This window comes from Stegastes partitus, unplaced genomic scaffold (assembly GCF_000690725.1).
Source record: "Stegastes partitus isolate 25-593 unplaced genomic scaffold, Stegastes_partitus-1.0.2 Scaffold1105, whole genome shotgun sequence".
In the NCBI taxonomy this organism is placed as follows: Eukaryota; Metazoa; Chordata; class Actinopteri; family Pomacentridae; genus Stegastes; species Stegastes partitus.
In genome coordinates this window covers 183791-204333 of record NW_007578836.1, presented here as the reverse complement: position 1 = coordinate 204333, position 20543 = coordinate 183791, and the positions used below count along the sequence as shown (strand labels likewise).

Below are 20543 nucleotides of genomic sequence, written 5' to 3'. Positions count from 1 at the left end.
CACATTCACACAAGTAAATATCCAGAACATCTTTGATATAAAAATCACAAGTTGGAACGTCAGGGGACTCAGGAAATTGATCATATTAAAGCAGGTTATAAACAGAATCAAGCAGCTTAAATATAAAATAATTCTTCTTCAGAAAACACATTTGACAATGTCTGATGTAAAACCTGTAAAAAACAGATGGTCAAGTGATACATGCATCATATAATAACTATGTCAGAGGGGTGCTTATTCTGATCCTCAGAACCAAACCCTTTCAACTCACTAAAACAATCCAAGATCCTGCTGGTAGATATGTAATCGCTCAGGGAAACAATCTCTCATTTACATTAAATCTAGTGAGCATATGGGCCAAACCAAAATAATCCTACATTTTTTGAAGACCTCTTTCTTACAATATCTACCTTACAAGGATCTTATATAATTGGAGGAGACTTTAATTGCCCTCTTAATCCAACTATAGATCGTTCAATAGGCTCAGACATCTCTAAAGCACAAACTAGACAAGTAATAAATTAATATATATCAGATATTAACCTGGTGGAAGTGTGGAGGGAGCAGAATCCAGAAAAAATAGAATTTTCCTGTCAAACCAGTATACATAAATCATGATCTCGTATAGATTACTTTTTGGTCTCAAGAGAACTCTTATCAAGGATCAAAAGATACCAGTATGACAGCATTGTGAACAGCGACGATGCAGCGATCTCCTTGAATAGCCACATAGAGAAATTTACCCATAATCCCTGTAACCGGCGATTTCAAGCAAGATGCTTACAGATCCCTGACTTTGTTAAATTTGTGGGAGAGAAAATAGATAACTACTTTGAGTTAAATACAGATCAGACTAGTGCCTTGGTGAGATTGGAAGGATTTAAAACATATATCAGAGGTGAAATTCTCAGTTTCTCGAGTACCAAGATCAAATAACAAAAGAAGCAGATGGACACTGTGGACAAACAGATTCAACTTTTGCAGCTAGACCTAACCACTGGCAATGACCAATTAAAACAGAGGGAACTGTTGCATTTGAGAACTGAAAATAACAAATTATCCTCCGATGCAGCTGCAAGAAATATACAGTGGCTAAAGCAATCTTATTATGCTCAGGGAGAAAAAAGCTGGTAAACTCTTGGCGTGGAGAATTAGGAAAATGCAGAGTGATAGAGCGATTAACAGTATAATTACCTCGTCAGGGAACATAACAGGAGACCCATTTGAAATCAACGATAGTTTTAGACAGTTTTATCAAAATCTATATAAGTCAGAATGCCCTCAAGTTTCGGAGGAACGGGAAATATTCTTAAACCAACTCCCAATCCTAGCAGAAGATCCAAAAAAGGAATTAGACAGAGATTTAACTGTTGAAGAAATATCACAGGCCATCAAAAATTTTAACAGTGGTAAGGCCCCTGGGCCAGATGGATTTACGATTGAATTCTATAAAATCTTTCAAGAAAAATTAATAACCCCACTCCTTTAAATGTATGAAGAAGCTTATCAAAATGGAAGTCTCCAACCCACTCTGAGACTGGCAATGATCACACAGATTTTAAAATCTGGTAAGCTGCCCACACTTTGCTCTTCATATAGACCAATAAGTCTGATGGGGGTTGATACTAAAATACTTTGTAAAGTCTTGACAAAAAGATTAGACCCCTACATTTCACAATTGGTTCATAATGATCAAAATGTCTTTGTACCAAAATGCCAAGGATTCCACAATATTAGAAGAGTTTTTAATATAATTTACAAGAAATTTGATGCTAAGGATACAGCTTTGTTATTGTTGGATGCCTGTCAGGCCTTCGACAGGATAGAATGGCCATATTTATTTCATGTTCTGCCAAGATTTGGACTTGGAGGCAACTTTCTTAAATTAATTCAGATTTTGTATACAGAACCCAGTGTTATAACAAACAGTATAGTTTCACAGCCAATCGCATTGGAACGCTCCACACGTGAGGGATGTCCATTATCGCTAGTGCTATTCATACTAGCTATAGAACCCTTGGCTGTGGCAATAAGAACACAAACAGACTTGTCCGGTATCTGTTTAGGAGAACAAGAACACAGATTGGCTCTGTATGCTGACGATTTGAGAGTTTTCTTAACAAAGCTGTCTACCAGCATACCAAGTCTAATGCAACAAACTGAACTACTTGGACGATTCTCTGGATATGCTATAAACAACTATTTTTAGATCAGGATGAAAGGCGAAAACCAGTCATACAAACCCCGTTTATTAATGCATACGAAGGATTTATGTATCTTGGAATTAAAATTACCCCTGACATTAAAACCACCGTTGCAAGAAACTACAACCCATTGGTCAGCGAAGTGAAGGAGACTTTGGATAGATGGATGACAATGCCCATATCAACGATTGGCCGAATAAACATGATTAAGATGAGCGTGTTGCCAAGGTTCTTATACCTCTTTCAGTCACTCCCTGCACCACCACCAAAATCTTTAATGTGTTCATTTGGAACAACAAAAAGTCCAGGCTGTGCTTGCTATACCTGCCATATGAAAGAGGGGGGCTAAAACTTCCAAACCTGAAATGCTGTAACTGGTCTGTGCAGTTACGCTCAGCCATGTTCTACTTTTCACCTGAGACACTCTCAGCCTGGGTAAATATTAAACAAACATCAGTATCAAACCTTGCACTAAAACTGTATTTGTACTCTGCAAATCCCAAAAGCCTGAAAAAAATGACAACCCTTTTCTCAAAAACACCATAGACACTTGGTATAGGGCACATCGACATGTTGGAGATGTTCCTCCTGTCTCACGTCTTCCCCCTATATGGGGTTCCTTTTCAAGCAAAGATTTGTGTATTGGGTATATTTCCAGACAGCTGTTTTTTTTTTTTTTTTTTACTTCAAGTCAGTTAACAGTCATCGACTCTGGATTGCTGCAGGCCAGGAGGTTGATGTCTTTATACTGGAAGAAAATGTTCGTACCCTCAATACATATGTGGATGAAGGAGATGGCATCTTGTGTTGTATTGGAATTCAATTCAATTCAATTTTATTTGTATAGCGCATATTTACAACAACAAGTCATCTCATAGTGGAATGACTGACTTGTATTGTCAGAGGAAGGGGAAAGGATTTTGGGAAAATATGGTCACCTTTAACTGAGCTTCTCAGATGTTACAAGGCCAAGTAATTTTGAAAATGGTGCAGATTTCTTGAACTGTAAGCTGCGTATTTATTTATTTATTTATTTGTATTTTTAACTTTTGCTTTAATTGATTAAGTTATCTAGTTTGATGGGAGACTTTGTTGCTCATTATTTGTTTGCACCAAGTTGAGAATGTTGTTAATTATTTTGTAATATAAAGTTCAATAGAGATATTGTTTTTTGTTTTGTTTTTGTTTTTGTTTTTTTTTTAAAAAAAGCAATATAAAAATGAAAGCCTGTACTTGACAGGCTGAAATGCTGGTACAAACACAAATTTGAATAAAAAACTTTTTAACAAGTTAAATTATCTGTTGGCTATATATCAGTTTCTCAGATTCAGTAATACCTGCTAGCCCATTCATACAGAATGAATGAATGTTCGATTCATTTCACAGATAGTCTAGCCCCCACAGGATTCAGGTTGGGATTAAATGACGAGACAGAGACAACCTAAATTTCTCCAAGTTCTTCAAGAGGCATGGAACAATCTGCCTGTTTTAAAGTATAGGGTCTTTTTCTTACTTATTGCATTTTGTTTCAGTCAAGACATTTTGCCATCACTGCTCTTGTGGAAAAAATAGTTTGACATCATACAGGGAATATTTTTTCCTAACTACTGTCAACGGCGTATTCAGATGCTGGCTCTGCTCTGTCCTGATACCAATAACCAACTTGACTGTCCAACTACGAGGATGAATAGTGGCCATTTGGCAACGGCATCCCGAGCGACAGTCAGCAGCATCTGGTGCTACCACAAACATGAACAACTTAACTCAAAACACTTGCATACAGTCACACCAAGGAACATACAATACTCACATTCTGAAAATCACACTGATAACCATGGCACGGTAGAGTTTCATGTCCAAACAGGAAAATAAATGGTAACACAAGATTAGGAAATTATTTGGAAATGAGGCACTTAGAGACAGAACGTATGCAGGCACAGAAGGCAAATGAAAGCTTCATTCATCTTCAGTGTCACAGAACGTCAGTGGACATTTAAATGCAATTAAAAAACAGACAATTGATAATCCTATTTGCAGGTTCATTATTTTTTTTCAGTCATGTTTTATGGCTAATCATATAGTCACAGTGTATGACCACTGTTGTACATGTCAATGATTGTGAGTATATTATGGGATGGGGCTACTGCTGTCAACCAATATACTACCACTGTCCTTACCATTCAATAAAACTGTAAGTCACATGCTTTTGTGTATTGGGAATGTTTATCTGCTGCTTATGTGTGTGTGTGTGTGTGTGTGTGTCTCTCGGTGCATTTTCAGGAAAGGCACAGTGATAAACACGACTGTGCTGGTGTTTATTGCTGGCTCATTCATGGGCTTCAGCAGGATATGTGGTTCACCTGAGATGGTCATCTTTGGCCGCTTCATCACGGGCATTCACTCAGGTGCACACACACACTTTTGCATTTACTGGGCATGTGCACAACATGTCAAACTGTATGAAGAGTCCACTGTTCTAGTTTGAGAAAGGTTTTTCTGTTTTAACATAATGTTGCTGTTGTGCACAAAGTTGGCTCCATAAATAAATCAGACCTTATCGCCCAACATCAACCACACCAATGCTCTGGTGTCTAAATGGGACCAAATGCAACTGGTTCTACATCTGCTGGGGAGACTAAAACCAAAAGAAGGGATGCTTCACATTCATCAACATGAAAAACTTCAATAGTCGCAAACATCAGATCGGGTTTGATCCGAAGAGACGATAAAGAAATGGTGTGTTTTTCATCATAGTCTCTCAGTGGTTCAGCACACTCTGGCTGCTGCACACTTAGCTTCTGCCTAAACAGACAACAAGGAGTTATGATGGAAATGATGAGCTTATGAATCTTTACATTTTGTGGGTTAATCAGTCACTGTAAACCTGTCATATGATAGTGAACAATTTTCCAGAACTAACTTACCTTTAAATATTTTTTTATACCCAAAGCCCAAAGAGATTCTGTGAACAAGTTACAATCCTAACAGCAGATGAAACCAGTAAATGTTGGCATTTCTGCAGAACAGATGACTGGAACAGTTATATTATTATCAAATGACTGGCAACTAAAGATGACTGATTGAATCAGTCTAAGTTACATGGATTTTCAGAGATTGCAACACTGTTATGTGATGATCTTTGTACAAGATACCTGTAAGTGTTTTAACCTAAAGATAACCACTACCACAACAACAAAAAGCATACATATTCACTCTTCACACTTTCATATCACAGTGCACGAGAAGGCACAAGCTGAAATGATTTTAAAAAATGCTCCCAAGACCCCTCTTCACAGATTCAGTTTGTAAACTATGTTAGGGCAGGTCAGAGAACCCAGGTGCAGACACAGAAGATCAGGCAGAGACAGGTGAAGATTGTAAAGGCTTTATTTAAGAAAGAAAGTTAACACAAACCAATTCAGGAAGGAAAAGCTAAATGATTGAGAAAACAAAACAGGAGCAAACCAAACCAAAGAGAGTGAGGGTGAGTAAAACCGAGTGAGAGAGAGAGAGAGAGAGAGGGAGAGAGGGAAGGAGAGAGAGAGATACTCTTTATATTTTACACTCTTGTTAAATTATGCATTCATAACTTTCTAAAGCTTTTTAATAAACAGAGCATGGCTACAAAGATTCTGTTTGCTTTTGTTCCTGCAGGCATCTCTTTGAGTGTCGTACCAATGTACTTAGGTGAGATAGCACCTAAGAACCTGAGGGGCTTCCTCGGTCTTGTGCCCAGTATCTTTATTGGCACTGGGGTCTTTGCTGCCCAAATCCTTGGCCTGCACGAGCTCCTAGGAAAGGTATTGGAACACTACTCAACAACAATCAAAATGTCGAGGGTATTGTAGCAAAACCACATGAATAAACCCCAAAATCTAAATATGCATTTGTAAAGCCTGTTTATTACTATATGCTATTATCTGCTATTGCAGTAGACAGTAGTTTATAGCTGTGTTGCAACTGTGGCAATTTATTCTAAATAAACCCAAAATTCAGGTTTTCCACCAGAAATTTAAAGTGTCAATAACAATAACATTTCTAATGTTTCCACATGGCTCTGTTGTGATCACATCTTTATTGCTGCCCGCTACATTGACAGTCTTAGTATGTCTGTAACCATGCTGTAACCGTTACAGGAGGAGCACTGGCCCCTCTTCCTCTCAGTGGTGGTGGTACCCACTTTCATCCAGTTGATGCTGTTGCCATGGTTCCCAGAGAGTCCTAGGTACCTGCTGATTGAGAAGCACAACGTCCACGCCACCATCACAGGTGAGTGTTGTGGCACTGCTGCTCATCAACAATAGGAGGCACAACAGGATGAACACTAGCGTTTACATTTTGGCCAAAAAAAAGCAAATTAAATTAAAGGAATAACTGGCCCAATAACAACAGTTTCAAGTTTGTCACAGTTTAGCTACAGCACACTGTGAGACTGCATTCTTTTATTGGACTATAGCAGATTTTAATTATGTGTGGCCTCACTGAAGAGTTATTTTTTAAAAGAGCGCCACAGTTGATGCAGTACGTCATTAATATAGCAATGACCAGCCCTGTCCAAAGGGTTTGACAAGTATCAAGGTATACCAGGGTATCAAAAAAAAATTATAGGTAGAATTTTCAACAGAATTGCAGACACTCCTCTTTCTATTAAACCAATACAGGAATGCTGTGGACAGGTGATTAATTGTATTTGTAGAAAATGTTATTTTTTCATAGAAAAATGAAGATGACCATTCAAGTAGTTTATTTTCATTCTCCACTGAGAACATTTGTGAATAAAGTTATCTAAAACATAGATGTTGCAACTGATTTTTATGGATGGAAAAAAACATAAAGTGAAACGTATTGAATCAATATATCCCAACAGGGAAGTTAGCGAACAAAAAGAATATTTGGAGGTGGAAAAGGAAAAGCTAGGAGGTCATTTCTGCTCTTAAGGCACACTAGATATTTAAGACTATTAGCCAAGGAGCAAACCATGTAACAAAGGAGCAGCATTTACACAAAGAACAAGAATAAATCCTTGTTGCAAACCGCATGTTAAATATGCTGATGACTGGTGGACACACTGTCTGACCACCAGCAGAGAAAAACATCTTCCAATCCTACGGTGATCTTGGTTAGTTAACTCATCTGAATTTCTATTTGGTAAGTTACCAAAATATCATAACTTGTGTAGCTGTAATGGCCAGTGCTTCAGATGTTATCTTTCCATGTTGTGCTGTAACCACAATGCTATTTGTTTATCTGTCTCTCAGCTCTAAAGTGGTACAGAGCCAAGTGTAACATCCAGGCTGAGATTGAGGAGATGCAGGAGGAGCAGCGCTCCTTGTCGTCAGTGGAAACGCTGTCAGTATGGAAACTGTTACTGGATGACACAGTGCGCTGGCAAGTGCTGAGTGTGGTGGTCATCAACATCGGCATGCAACTGTCCGGCATCGATGCTGTAAGGCTGCCTTGAAAACAGAGTAATGTATGCTTAAAAAGTCTGTGCAAGGCTTTAGAGGTTTCAAAGTCAATCAAATAAAAAATGTGTTTAAAACTTTTAGATATAGTTTTTTGAATACCTTACAAATGGGTAATTATCAACATTTAATTTTCAATTGTTCACATTTGTCGTGTTGCTTCACAGTTAGTTTAGTTGAAAAATTTAAATCTAACGTGTGAACAATGACAAGACCCAAAACCTGCGACTCAGACCAAGCTTTCTGACACTGGGCAGCACATTTCTCTCCAGAATACCTTGATAGTCTTGAAATTTCATTGTACCTTGCACAGATTCAAGACACCCTGTGCCAGATGCAGCAAAGCAGCCCCAGAACACAACAGAGCCTCCTCCATGTTTCACAGTAGGGACAGTGTTCTTTTCTTGATATGCTTCATTTTTGCGTCTGTGAACATAGAGCTGATGTGCCTTTCCAAAAAGTTCCAGTTTTGTCTCGTCTGTCCGTAGGACGTTCTCTCAGAAGCTTTGTGGCTTGTCAACATGCAGTTTGGCAAATTCCAGTCTGTCCTCCTTGGTCATCTCCCATGAAGTCCACTTTGGCTCAAACAACGACAGATGGTGCGATCTGACACTGACGTACCTTGACCTTGGAGTTCACCTTTAATGTCTTTAGAGGTTGTTCTGGGCTCTTTTGTTACCATTCGTATTATCCATCTCTTCCATTTGTCATCAATTTTCCTCCTGCGGCCACGTCCAGGGAGGTTGGCTACAGTCCCATGGATCTTAAATTTGTGAATAATGTGTGCGACTGTAGTCACAGGAACATCCAGCTGCTTGGAGATGGTCTTAGAGCCTTTACCTTTAACATGCTTGTCTATAATATTCTTTCTAATCTCCTGAGACAACTCTCTCCATGGCTTCCTCTGGTCCATGTTTAGTGTGGTACACACCATGTCACCAAACAGCACAGTGACTACTTGTAACCCTATAAATAGGCCGACTGACTGATTACAAGTTTGTAGACACCTGTGGTGCTAATTAGAGGACACACCTTGATTGAACATGTCCCTATGGTCCCATTATTTTCAGTCTTTTCTAGGGGTACCATCATTTTTGTCCAGACCTGTTTCATGAGTTTATTTTTAAAAAAATAATTCTGTTGAATCACTGTTCAAAAGCAATGTCTGATTTTCATTGGTTAATATTCATAGAATTTTCATTTATTATTACTTTTGTCAGATTCAAGTTATTTCTGTGACCATTGTGGGTTTTTCTTCCATTAACAGAGGGGTACCAACAATTTTGTCCACGTGTGTATTTGGAGAAGCTCAGATGATGATATCATGGCTTTGGAAGCCTTTGATAGGTTAATTGACAACATTTGAGTTAATTAGAGGCACACCTGTGGATGTGTCTTAAGGCACACCTCAAAAACACTGCTTCCTTTTGTGACAACATGGGAAATCTAAAGAAATCAGCCAAGATATCAGGAAGAGAATTGTGGACCTCCACAAGTCTGTTGTGGAGGTGTTTGGCTGCAGGAGGGACTGGTGCACTTCACTAAATAGATGGCATTATGAGGAAAGAAGATTAAGTGGAAATACTGAAGCAACATCTTAAGACATCAGCCATGAAGGTATAGCTTGGGCACAAATGGGTCTTCCAATGGACAATGACCTTAAGCATACCGCTAGATTACTTACAAAGAGGCTTCAGGACAACAAAGTCAATGTTTTGGAGTGGCCATCACAAAGCCCTGATCTCAGTCCTGGAGAAAATCTGTGGGTAGAGCTGAACAGGTGTGTGGAGTCAGGCAGCCAACAAACCTGACTCAGTTCCACCAGTTCTGTCAGGAGGAATGGTCCAGAATTCATCAAACTATTGTGAGAAGTTTGTGGAAGGAAACCCAAAACATTTGACCTCAGTCATACAGTTTAAAGGCAAAGCTACCAAATACTAAGAAATGTATGTAAACTTCTGACTTTGAAGAAAGTCCGAAAATTCTCTATGTGGATGAAACAGTGAGTAAAGCGCAGCCCATTGAAATGACATGTTAACCAGCAATCACTTCAAAGCCATTTTAAGCTGCTGCTCTGCACCACTGAAACACTGATTTTATAACTGCAACACTGTCTGACAAGCTAATTATATACGAGCTAAAACAACAGTTGTGCTGTGAATTTGGTGATATTTCACTGTGACATGATTGTTCAGATTTACAGGAGAGACAGAAAGTTTTGGTCTTCTCGCAGCGTGGGGTCAGCTGTTTGCTTTGCTTTGTGAATGACACATGCAAAGACAGTGTTCTCCCTGGAGAGGATGTGGACAGCTCATTGGTTTTTAGAGTGAAACAGCCCATTTAGAACAGGCCTAAAACTAGGTGTTATACCTTCATGAAGGCATTTGATTAAAAACAGAATAAAAAATAAATAAATAATAAAAAAATATTTTAGTCTATATAACCCATGTGTGTGATATCTTCCCATCAGCTGCTAGCTGCCAAATGGTTTCTGGTAAATGGAGTCTTTCGGCTACATTGCTAAGCAGTGCAAATTAGCATAATCTCCTGATGGAACAACTTTGGATGGTTTTGGTCAGTACTGGCATTTAATCTCCCTCTTGAACAATTTATTTCCATCATTGTCTTTTTGTCTTTCTACCCCTTTGTCCACCTCCTGTTTCTATTGCTCCCTCATTTGATTGATCTGGCTTATTAGACAAAGACACTGAAATGAAAACCGGCCTATTATTGTTTTATAACTTGGTGTCATCATTTTTCTGCTGATATAATTAGGTAGATTTCCTCCCCCTGATATTCATTAATTATTCAAATGATAAGCAGGGTGCCTGGGCCAGAAAGTACACACCATAAGCGCTGGAGCTTATTATTAGCAGGCCTTCTCCAGGCTGTATTTTAACTGCCAATTAACTCTGCCGAAACAAAGTGAAGCAGTGCCGAAACATACATATACTGAGAGCAGCATTGACGATGATGAAGGTTATAGTGACACTGGTGATGGTGGTGATTAAAACAGCAACACTAGAATGAGAAGAATAATATGTAACAGTATAATGACTAATGATTGATTTAATATAAAATTAACAAGTGAATATAATCAGTGATGATGATGACTCTGATGATCGGCACTGAAGATAAAGGTGATGATGACGATGACAATGATGATAATATTGATGATGATGATGATGATGATGATGGTGATGATGATAACAATTACACTGATGAAGGTGGTCGTGGCGGTGGTGGTGATGATGATAGTGGTGTTGGTGATGATGATGATGATGATTATCGTGATGAGGATGCATGCAAACATAATTACAGTGATTTCTGTTGTTGACAGTGGTAATGACTGCGGTAACGATGAAATTGATGGTAGCAGTGATGACCATGATAAAGGTGCTGATAATGGATAGCAGTTGTGATTACGTGTAAAATGTTCTTGAATACACTGATGTGATGGTGATGACATTGATGATGACTGAATTGCAGATGCTTGAGGTGATCTATAGTCTAAGTGTATGTGGAAATTTGACGTTTCCTGACATACCACAGGCCTAGGCATGTATGTGTAACAGTTGGTGCGAGTCACCAGTGTGTTAGTGAGCTTATCTACCTGATCCTCTAACCATCACTTTCTTCTGTCTACATTTAATACATTTCCTGTCTTGTCTTGTCGTCCCCCCTAAAGCCTCAAATGAAACAGAACTAAATGTGATTAAATGTGTGCTGTTTTTGTAGTGCAATGGTGTACCACCTGTGAAACTTGCAAGTCCTAATTGTCTGCTGGCTCATTTCCATTTTCACACCATTACATTTTCTTCTCAAGGCATCTGTCACATCGTGGGACCAAATGTTTTGCTTTTGCTTCTCTGCCAAAATTGCTCACAGATGACTTGTAACTAACTAGCTTTGGGTAGCTGTGGCTGTGTAATGTGTAGTGTATCTCAATTCATATTCAGTAGTTGTTAGTCTCTAGATGTGTGTGTTCATTAGTCTGTGTCTGTTTGTCACTGATGCTGCTCTGCCATTTCACCCAGTCCTCACACAAACGAAACACCTTCATTTTATCAAACTAACAATCCATGTTTATTCTACAATGCAGTGTGCACTATACAACTGGGACATGGTTGACTTTTTGACGGAAGGATTGTGGACCTAAAAGTGGATGGTCCTTGTGTTTTAATGTGGATCTAAAAGTGGATGGTTCTTGTGTTTTGCTGCGATTTACTAGTTAAAAGTACCTGAAATTGTATCATCCATCCATCCATCCATCCATCCATCCATCCATCTATTTTCTTTTGCTTATCTGGGGTCAGGGTGCAGAGGCAGCAGATGAAGTGGATCATTCCAGACGTCCCTCTCCAATGCTTTCCAATTCTTCCTGTGGGATCCCAAGGTGTTTCCAGGCCAGATGAAATATATAATCTCTACAGCGAGTTCTGAGCCCCAGGGTCTCCTCACAGGTGGACATGCTTGGAAAACCTCCAAGGGAAGTCTCCCGGGAGGCATCTGAATCAGATGTCTGAACCACCTCAACTGGCTCCTTTTAACATGGAAGAGCAGCGGCTCTACTCTGACCTCCCCCGGGATGTCTGAGCTCCTCACCCTATCTCAAAGGCTGGGATCAGTCACTCTACAGAGGAAACTCATTTCGGCCGCTTGTAACCACGATCTTGTTATTTTTGGCATTACCCAGAGTTCATGACCGTAGATGAGAGTTGGAAAGTAGACTGACTGATAAATCCTCTTCGCCACGACAGTCCAGTACAATGCCTACATTACTGCTGATGCTAAACCGAGCCGCCTGTCCATCTAATGCTCCATTTTCCCATCCCGCATGAACAAGTTTCTGAGATCCTTAAACTCCTTTGCTTGGGGCAGTACCTCCACCCCAAACCAGAGGGAGCAGTCCACCAGTTTCCAGAGAACCATGGCCTTGGACTTGAAGGTGCTGACTCACACCCCAGCCAATTTGCACTTGGCTGCAAACTGTTCCAGTGCACACTGATGGTCACAGTGTGATGAAACAAATAGTACCTTGTCGTCCTCAAAAAGTGTGATCCTGAAGTCCCCCAAACCAGACACCTTCCTCACCCCAGCTGTGCCTTGACTTCCTGTCCATGAATACCACAAACAGGATTGGAGACAATGGCCAGCCTTGGCAGAGTCCAACGCTAACAAGGAACGTGTTTGAATTTGTGCCCAGAATGCGAACACAGCTCTGAGGGACATGGTTGAGGCACATGGTGGTAAGCCTTTTTCCAATCCACAAAATACAGGACTGGTTGATCAAACTCCCATGCCCCCCTAAGCAGCTCTGCCAGGGTAGAGTAGATATTTGTAGGACTTGTAGATATCCCCATACCCGCCTGATACCTCTCATCCTGGGCAAACCTGAAAAATTTGTCCAAGATTGCCCAAGAGTCCAACCCCTTTCCAGGAGTTTGGTTCAGACACCTTTGCTGTGCATGAGGGTGAGTCCAATTATAAACTATACCTACAGTACCACTCCACCTCCCACACCAGCTCAAGATCCTACTCCGCCAGCGAGGTGATGTTCCATTTCCCCACAACCAGTCTACACAATCTGGGGGATGCACACCTAGGTGCTTGCTCCTGTCCATTGCCTGGTGGGCATAGCACCTAACCCCAATTTTCTCTCTTGCAGACCCTCACGGTGGTGACCTCATGTTGCCACTTCAGCCTCTGCCCAACTGAGCCCCATGGCTAAGCCACCAGACACTCGTATACAGAACTCCCCTCCCAGGCCTGGCTCCAGGAGGGGGCCCTGGTTTCTCTTTTACAGGCGAGGTGTTGTTTTTCCTTATCTTTGTTGTCAATGGGATTTCATGAATGACTCATTGTCTGGTCTCTGTCCCAGGACCAATTTGCCTTGGGAGATTACTTCCTAAAGTTGTGTCGTTCTTGTGAGGGCTTAGTCTGGAGTTTGAGCACAGGTTTACGTCTTCATTTGAAGCTACAGTCTATAACAATAACTGAATTTATATAGCCTCTTTATAAAGCTACAAGTTAATAAATGCTGAACAATGCTGTCATAAAGACACAAAAGATTAAGCCAACTAGACAAAACATATATAAACAAATAAAATACAAAAAGATGAAAACCAAGCAAACCAACTTCGTAAATACATTCTACAATTCTACAATTTCATTTCTACAATTTCACTTTTATCCAAAGCAACGTACATCTGAGAGCAGATACAACACAACCAAGGATCTAGTCAGGAGAAAACAATCTAGATAAGTGCCATAGAACAAATTCAAGTATGATAGGGCGTTGATGCCAATAGCAGGCTGTGTGGGAGGTAACAGGATTTTTTGTTTGTTTGTTTGTTTGTTTGTTTTCGGGCTGTCAAGTACAAAGGTGTTCAGTGAAGAGCTGGGTCTTTAGTCTTTTCGTGAAGACTGAGAGGGAGTCAGCAGATGGAACAGAGTTTGGTAACTCGTTCCACCACCGCGGAACAAGAGAGGAGAAGAGTCTAGTTATCGACCTTGGGCCCTGTTGTGGTGGTTGTATCAGACGTTTTTTTGTTGGTTGAGCGGGAGGGAGTGTAGATCTGAATGAGAAAGTTCAGGTAGGAGGGAGGTGTTCTTGTTGTGGTTTTGTCAGCAAGTATCAGGGTTTTGAATTTGATGCGGGTAGCAACTAGAAGCCAGTGAAGCCATCTGAACAGCAGGGTGACGTGCTGTTTTTGGCTGATTGAAAACCAGACGTGCTGCTGCATTCTGGATACATAAAGACCACAATAAAATAAAAGCCAATTAAGAGAATGTCTAATATTGAAAGGAAGTTTTATAGCAGTAGTGTTTTACACTGGGAGGAAATTCCAATGAAATTTCTGACCAGTCTTTCAAAACATTTCGTCACAACAGAGGTAAGGGCAATGGGCCGGTAGTCATTAAGACAGCTGGGCTTGGCTTTCTTGAGGACAGGAACAATGACAGCCCCCTGGGGATAATGCACTGGGAGAGCGAGAGGTTGAATATTTCTGTGAACACCGGCGCAAGCTGGTTGGCACAGGTTCTGAGGACACGGCCTGTTATACCGTCAGGTCCCGAAACATCTGCCTCACGTCATGCTCCATCACGGTGCGCATCTCCTCCTCTGTGCTGGGCAGGATGTGCACCTCTCGGCTGGGAGCTTTGAATCGCGCATAAAAGTTGTTGAGTTCGTTGGCCAGAGAGATGTCAGCACTCACCATGGGCGTCGGTGTTGCTTTGTAGCCCGTTATTGTTCTTAATCACTAAGTTTTGTGATATACTCACACACCACTTTATTTAATATTTCCATGGGGCCTTGTATAATTAAAACAATTCCCATGACGTGATAATATCAGTCATTAAATATGTTATTCCAGCTAAATATTATATGTGCCCGGTAGGGGTGTTCATCTCTACCTTAAGAGGTGATCCGACCTGAATCTAGAAACATGGGTGACGATGTAATTCACCAACGATACATTTTAATACACTGTGATGTGATTTGATGCGATGCAGTTTGAATCAATTTGTTTGGTGAAAAAAATTAAGGAGAAATGTATCAGGTCAGAACAATGTCATTGTGTTTGTTTTTCGAATACACACAGACAAGACAGACTGTTGCTGTATTAAATATTAGAAAATATTAACATTAGCCTCTTCAGTATATTGTAGTCCATAAACTTTGCAAACTGAAAACATTCAACGTGTCCTCAGTTTGCTCTGATGCATTTTATCAAACCAAACTAATGATATGCTGCATGTTGTTGTGGTGGGAGGCTGCTTTGTGTGTTTCGGTGAACAAACCTGAATGCACAGGCTAACACAACACAACATAACGTGCTTCTGTGTTGTAGGTGGTGCTTGGTAAGACAATAATTAGTTTTGTGTCGTTATTAAACGGGCAGTGTGTGTCTGTGTTAAGTTGTGACTATCAGCCGTTGATCTGGCCATGTTTCCTGAATAAGCACCAGGTGTTAAACACCTGACAGAATGGAAAAGATCTATAGGAATGAAAAGGATCCTAATCAAGCTGATCGGTGGCACAGTGTTTTTTATTTTGGCCAGCACGTATTGTCTGAAGATGATATTGACATGGATATAGACTTTATTAAATCAAATCAAATCAAGTTCATTGTCATTTTTCTGTACATACAATATTAGTACAAACAAGATGAGAGAGCGTTTCTTCAGAATCCAAAAACTAAAAGCAATCAAATAAAGAAGTGTTTCCATATCCGGATCAGCAGTTCAGCATTCTGACAGCATTGTGGAATGAAGCTGTTGAAGCTGTTGATCAGTCTGGAGGTTCTTCCTTTAGTGTTCCTGAAACGTTTGCCTGATGGCAGCAGTTCAAACAGGTCATGGAGAGGGTGTGAGGAGTCCCTGACAATGTTCAGTGTCCTGCTCCTGCAGCGGCTCTGGAAAAGTTCAGAGCTAGCTGCCTGTCTGTCCGCCTGGAACGATGTCATCTCCTCCAGCTGTATGGCCGTCTGGGATGTTGTCATGGAGCCATGTTTCTGTTGAAACAAACACACAGCAGTCTTTCCACTCTTTGTGGGTTTCTCCCAGCAAACGTAGCTCGTCCAGCTTGTTGTCGAGGGAGCAGACGTAGGACAGTAGGAGTGTCAGTCCTGCTGGTCTGGAGGTGTTAGCCTTTAGCCTAGCATGGATCCTGGCTCTCTTCCTCCTCCTTTGTTTACGTTCTTACCGCTTCCTTCCTTCTCTCTCGGGTAACTGCTGGCGTAGTCTCTGATAGGACTCCGTGTTGGTGTAGTATGTCCAAATCACAGCCGAGCGCTACAATTATAGCAACGTTCATTGCCCTGATGTTCAGCAAAGTCTCTCGGCTGTAAGTTTTGCAAATTGAATGTCTGGGATAGACAAGACACTCAAACTTTCACTCTTGCTGTTTCCTGAAGAAGCCGCTGCGCCTTCTCTCAACCTCCTTTTTTCTCCTCCAACCACGGCTCCATGTTCTCGTCTTCCTTCTTTTCTTCCTGTCATCTCTCCATCAAAGCTTCCAGAAGCCGTAGAAGAGTGATGTTTGCGTTTTTTGGCGAGGTCTTCTTTATGTTGTATCTTTACCTTCACACACAGGCAGGTCTGGTCGTGACAAATCTGTGAACAGAACATTTAGAGCATAAATGCAGCAAACATCGTCAGCTAAACTGGAACACCGGTGCTGTTGGCCATGCTATTGTGTTGTTGTTGCTAGCAAACACATTAAGCAAACTTTACTCTCGTAATACGGCACAGCAGGAATTTCACAAAACTGGAGCAGTCGTATTTAGTAGCAGAGCTCCAATCAGCCAAATTCATAACTTTACAACCGGACATCGACGGCTCCACAGTAGACATATGTCTAGCCAGAGGCCAGCCAATCGATGTATTCATATCATTAAAGTTAAAATCGATTTCTGTTTTGTATCGGTGGCTTGACCCCTGTCTCTCCATGTGTTGAGGTATCCTTGAGTTAAGACACTGAACCCCAAGTCGGTACCAAGGGCAGGCAAGCACTTTGCATCACAACTCCTCTGCTATTAGTGTGTGTATAAATAGAAGATATATCATGGATTTAAAAAAAAAAAAAATCTGATTATGGCAGCAGTGGCAACCAGACAGAATAATGGTATTTAACAACAAACTGCTCCACAGTCTGTGTTTAAAGGGGTCACTGGTCTGACAAATTATGGCACAACAAACGTACCACAGATTGGCAAGTAGAAAACGAAGTAAAAATGGACATGACCTCACCCCTCTTTAGGAATTTTTAACTGAAAAACTGCTAGCTAATGACCCCAGATTTTACACATGGTCAACTCAATCAGCATTCACCACTTAAAAAAAGTCAAACTAAAGATGGTTAGATAGCTTTCTTTGGTGAACTGAGGTGGAATGAGCCATTTTGTCCGATCCCTCCAAGATTCCAAGTGCGCTACATGTTAGGAAAGTAGAGCCCACAGTGACTGAAAAGTCTTCAGCATGTTATGATATCATAATATGCACACCAAGAAAGGTTTTAAGTGTCGAACTACTTTCCGTACACTGATGAGCAGGACTAAGACAGTAGATGTTACTTCACAGATTTTAAAGTGTTTATTTCTCCACCACAGATTTGGTTCTATACCAATGACATCTTTAAGAATGCAGGTATTCCAGCTCCAGAGATCCAGTATACCACAGCAGGAACAGGAATTATAGAGATCATCGCTGGACTCATTGGGGTAAAGTGTGATGCAGTTATTACTGTATCGATGTTGTGTCTTCAAAGTCTTGCCAAACCTATTGATTTGATGCAGCATAAGAGGATGGATATCAATCTAATGTCTATGTGTTACATACAGAACTTGACTCAGGAAGTGTTTGACTGAGCTTAATACAAAGATTGGAACCAGCGTAAAATGGCTTGCCTGTTCAAAAGTACAGCTACTATCACCTGTAACTCAGAACATACTCGATTCTCTGTGTAGAAGTAAACAATAGTATATGGTGAGGAATAATTCATTGAGAAAAATACTTTACAAGGTGCTTCATGATAAAGGAAAAAAAGAAAGATAGAACTGATGAACCAAATAAACTCAATAAATGCATCTTTGATTGGCATTTTGTCAGATTACTGTGTCATCCCTGCACATTCTCTTTCCATCTTTGTTTTTTTGTTACGGTGAGGTTTGACTTTGTAACTGGACCAAACCAAAAGTTGGTTTGATGTCTGACTATAGCTGGCAACCTACACTAAAGCCAGAAACAATGCACAGAAGAGCTCAATGGATGGAAACATTTTTCACAGACAATTTTTGATATCAGTGCTTGTAAAACATACAACATAAATGAGCATTAGAGGTGTTGGTAAGTGTATTTTTGAATGTTGGGAAGTGCTAGACTAGCTGATTTTCCCCTGCATCCAGTCTTTATGCCATACTATTAAGCATGTCTTGACTCCAGTTCAAATGAGATTGGTAAAAGTAAGAGTGTCTTCCAAAGGTTGAATTATTATTATTGTTTTTTTTATTAAGGCTCACTATGGTTTATGTTTTTTCATGTGCATTGTGTCTCCATTAAACAATAAGCTCTGTGTCTCCTCCTATAGTGTTTCACCATAGAGAAGCTGGGCAGGAGGCCTCTCATGATTGGAGGCTTTGCCATGATGGGCATCTGCAGTACTGGAATCACATTAGCCCTCCTTTTACAGGTGTGTGCGCATGTGTGTGTGGGTGTGTGTGTGTGTTTGTGTGCGTGCGTGCATGTGTGCGTGCATGTGTGTGACACAGACTTGCTACAGGCAAAATAGAGTGTCCAGCACCCCCAACCTGCCATGTAGCAGTAGATTGAAGTGCGAAGCAGTGTTTAAAAAGGAGTCAGTTTGCTACCAAAGAAAATAACTAAATGTGATCAAAGTGTCTTTTTTAATGTGCTGTTTCTTCTGTCTGCAGGCTCACTTATCATTCATGCGCTACATCAGTGTCTGCTGTGTGGTCGGCATCATTGCTGGCTTCTGTATCGGACCAGGCAAGTTGCTCTGCACTGCATGATAAAAGACTGGTTCATTCAAATCATGAAAAAATCTATTTTAAACTTACACTTTTTAATGATGTGTACAGAACACATAGCAGTTGCATTTCATTTTCATTTTTAGTGTCTGTTACTTATTGTCTAAATACCATCCATCCATTATCTAAACCTGGACAGGTCACCAGTCTATCACAGGGCTACACTTAGAGACAGACAACCAAGCACACTCACATTCACACCTACGGACAATTTAGAATCACCAATTAACCTCAACATGTTTATGGTCTGTGGGAGAACCTGGAGAAAGCCTGTGCTGCACGGGGAGAACATGGAGACTCCACGCAGAAAGATCCCAGCTGTCCTAACCGGGCTGCAAACTGGAGATCTTCTAGCTGTGAAGTGATGGTGCTAACCACCGGGCCACCATGCAACCCCTTGCTGCATGTCAGTTATTGTAATTATTTTTCATTATATTATTTTTAAGACAGAAACCTGTAATTACTGACAAATAAACCAAAACTGTTAGCAGGTAGAGACACTACTAGCAGAAAGTGAGCAGAATATGTGAGGTAATAATTTTAGTCAGATTTAATTGCCACAAAACATGGATTTTCATTATTTATTATTTTCATTTATTTTTTTACAAAAGAGTTTTAAAGTCAGGGTTACTTCTCACACTTCCTGTTTAACTTTTACATTTTCATAAACCTTCAACGATAGACTTGATTATTCTGCAGGGGTTTAGGTTGGTTTGTGTTATGAATGAATGGCGCCCTCTGGAGGTCATACCTTGAAAATTCTTAAAAGGTTTTCATCTCAAGGAAAGATTCAAAGTCTTAAAAAAAATCAAGCTAGAAAACTCTAATTTTAAATAAGATTTTTTGAGTATTATAACTGACATAGAAATAATGTTTAGGTCAAAAACATTAGCCATAGGAATATAGTAAATTTCACATTTTTAAGTGACATTCCTTGTTCACTGTTTTTCACAGCATCGTACAGTGAGAGTTAAACATGCCTATCTAATTTTGCTGACAAATCCATTTTGTACGGCCTCCTGTAAGAGAGACAAATAATGCAATTTTAATGACAGGATATGATAATACAATATTAGTGATGGCCCTGGCCCTCACCCGAATGGACAATTTTGTTTATTGCTAATTAGCCATTTACAAGCTGTATTGGTATAAAAGATCCATCCATTATCTATACACCGCTTAATCCTCATTAGGGTCGCGGGGCGGCTGGAGTCTATCCCAGCTGACTCAGGGTGTAGGCAGGTTCACCTGGACAAGTAACCAGTCTATCACAGGGCTACACTTAGAGACAGACAACCAAGCACACTCACATTCACACCTAC

General features: G+C 40.3%; 1 protein-coding gene across 1 annotated transcript in view; it reads left to right on the top strand.

Moving 5' to 3' along the window:
- The window catches only part of slc2a15a (solute carrier family 2 member 15a), a 42219-nt gene that overhangs the window by 18763 nt on the left and 2913 nt on the right, over nucleotides 1-20543 (top strand). Inside the window, exons 4-10 of the mRNA XM_008296162.1 lie at nucleotides 4485-4609; nucleotides 5859-6004; nucleotides 6341-6473; nucleotides 7463-7650; nucleotides 17785-17895; nucleotides 18762-18863; nucleotides 19105-19180. Coding sequence (XP_008294384.1) covers nucleotides 4485-4609; nucleotides 5859-6004; nucleotides 6341-6473; nucleotides 7463-7650; nucleotides 17785-17895; nucleotides 18762-18863; nucleotides 19105-19180 — 881 coding nt within the window. The remainder of the gene's footprint in view (nucleotides 1-4484; nucleotides 4610-5858; nucleotides 6005-6340; nucleotides 6474-7462; nucleotides 7651-17784; nucleotides 17896-18761; nucleotides 18864-19104; nucleotides 19181-20543) is intronic.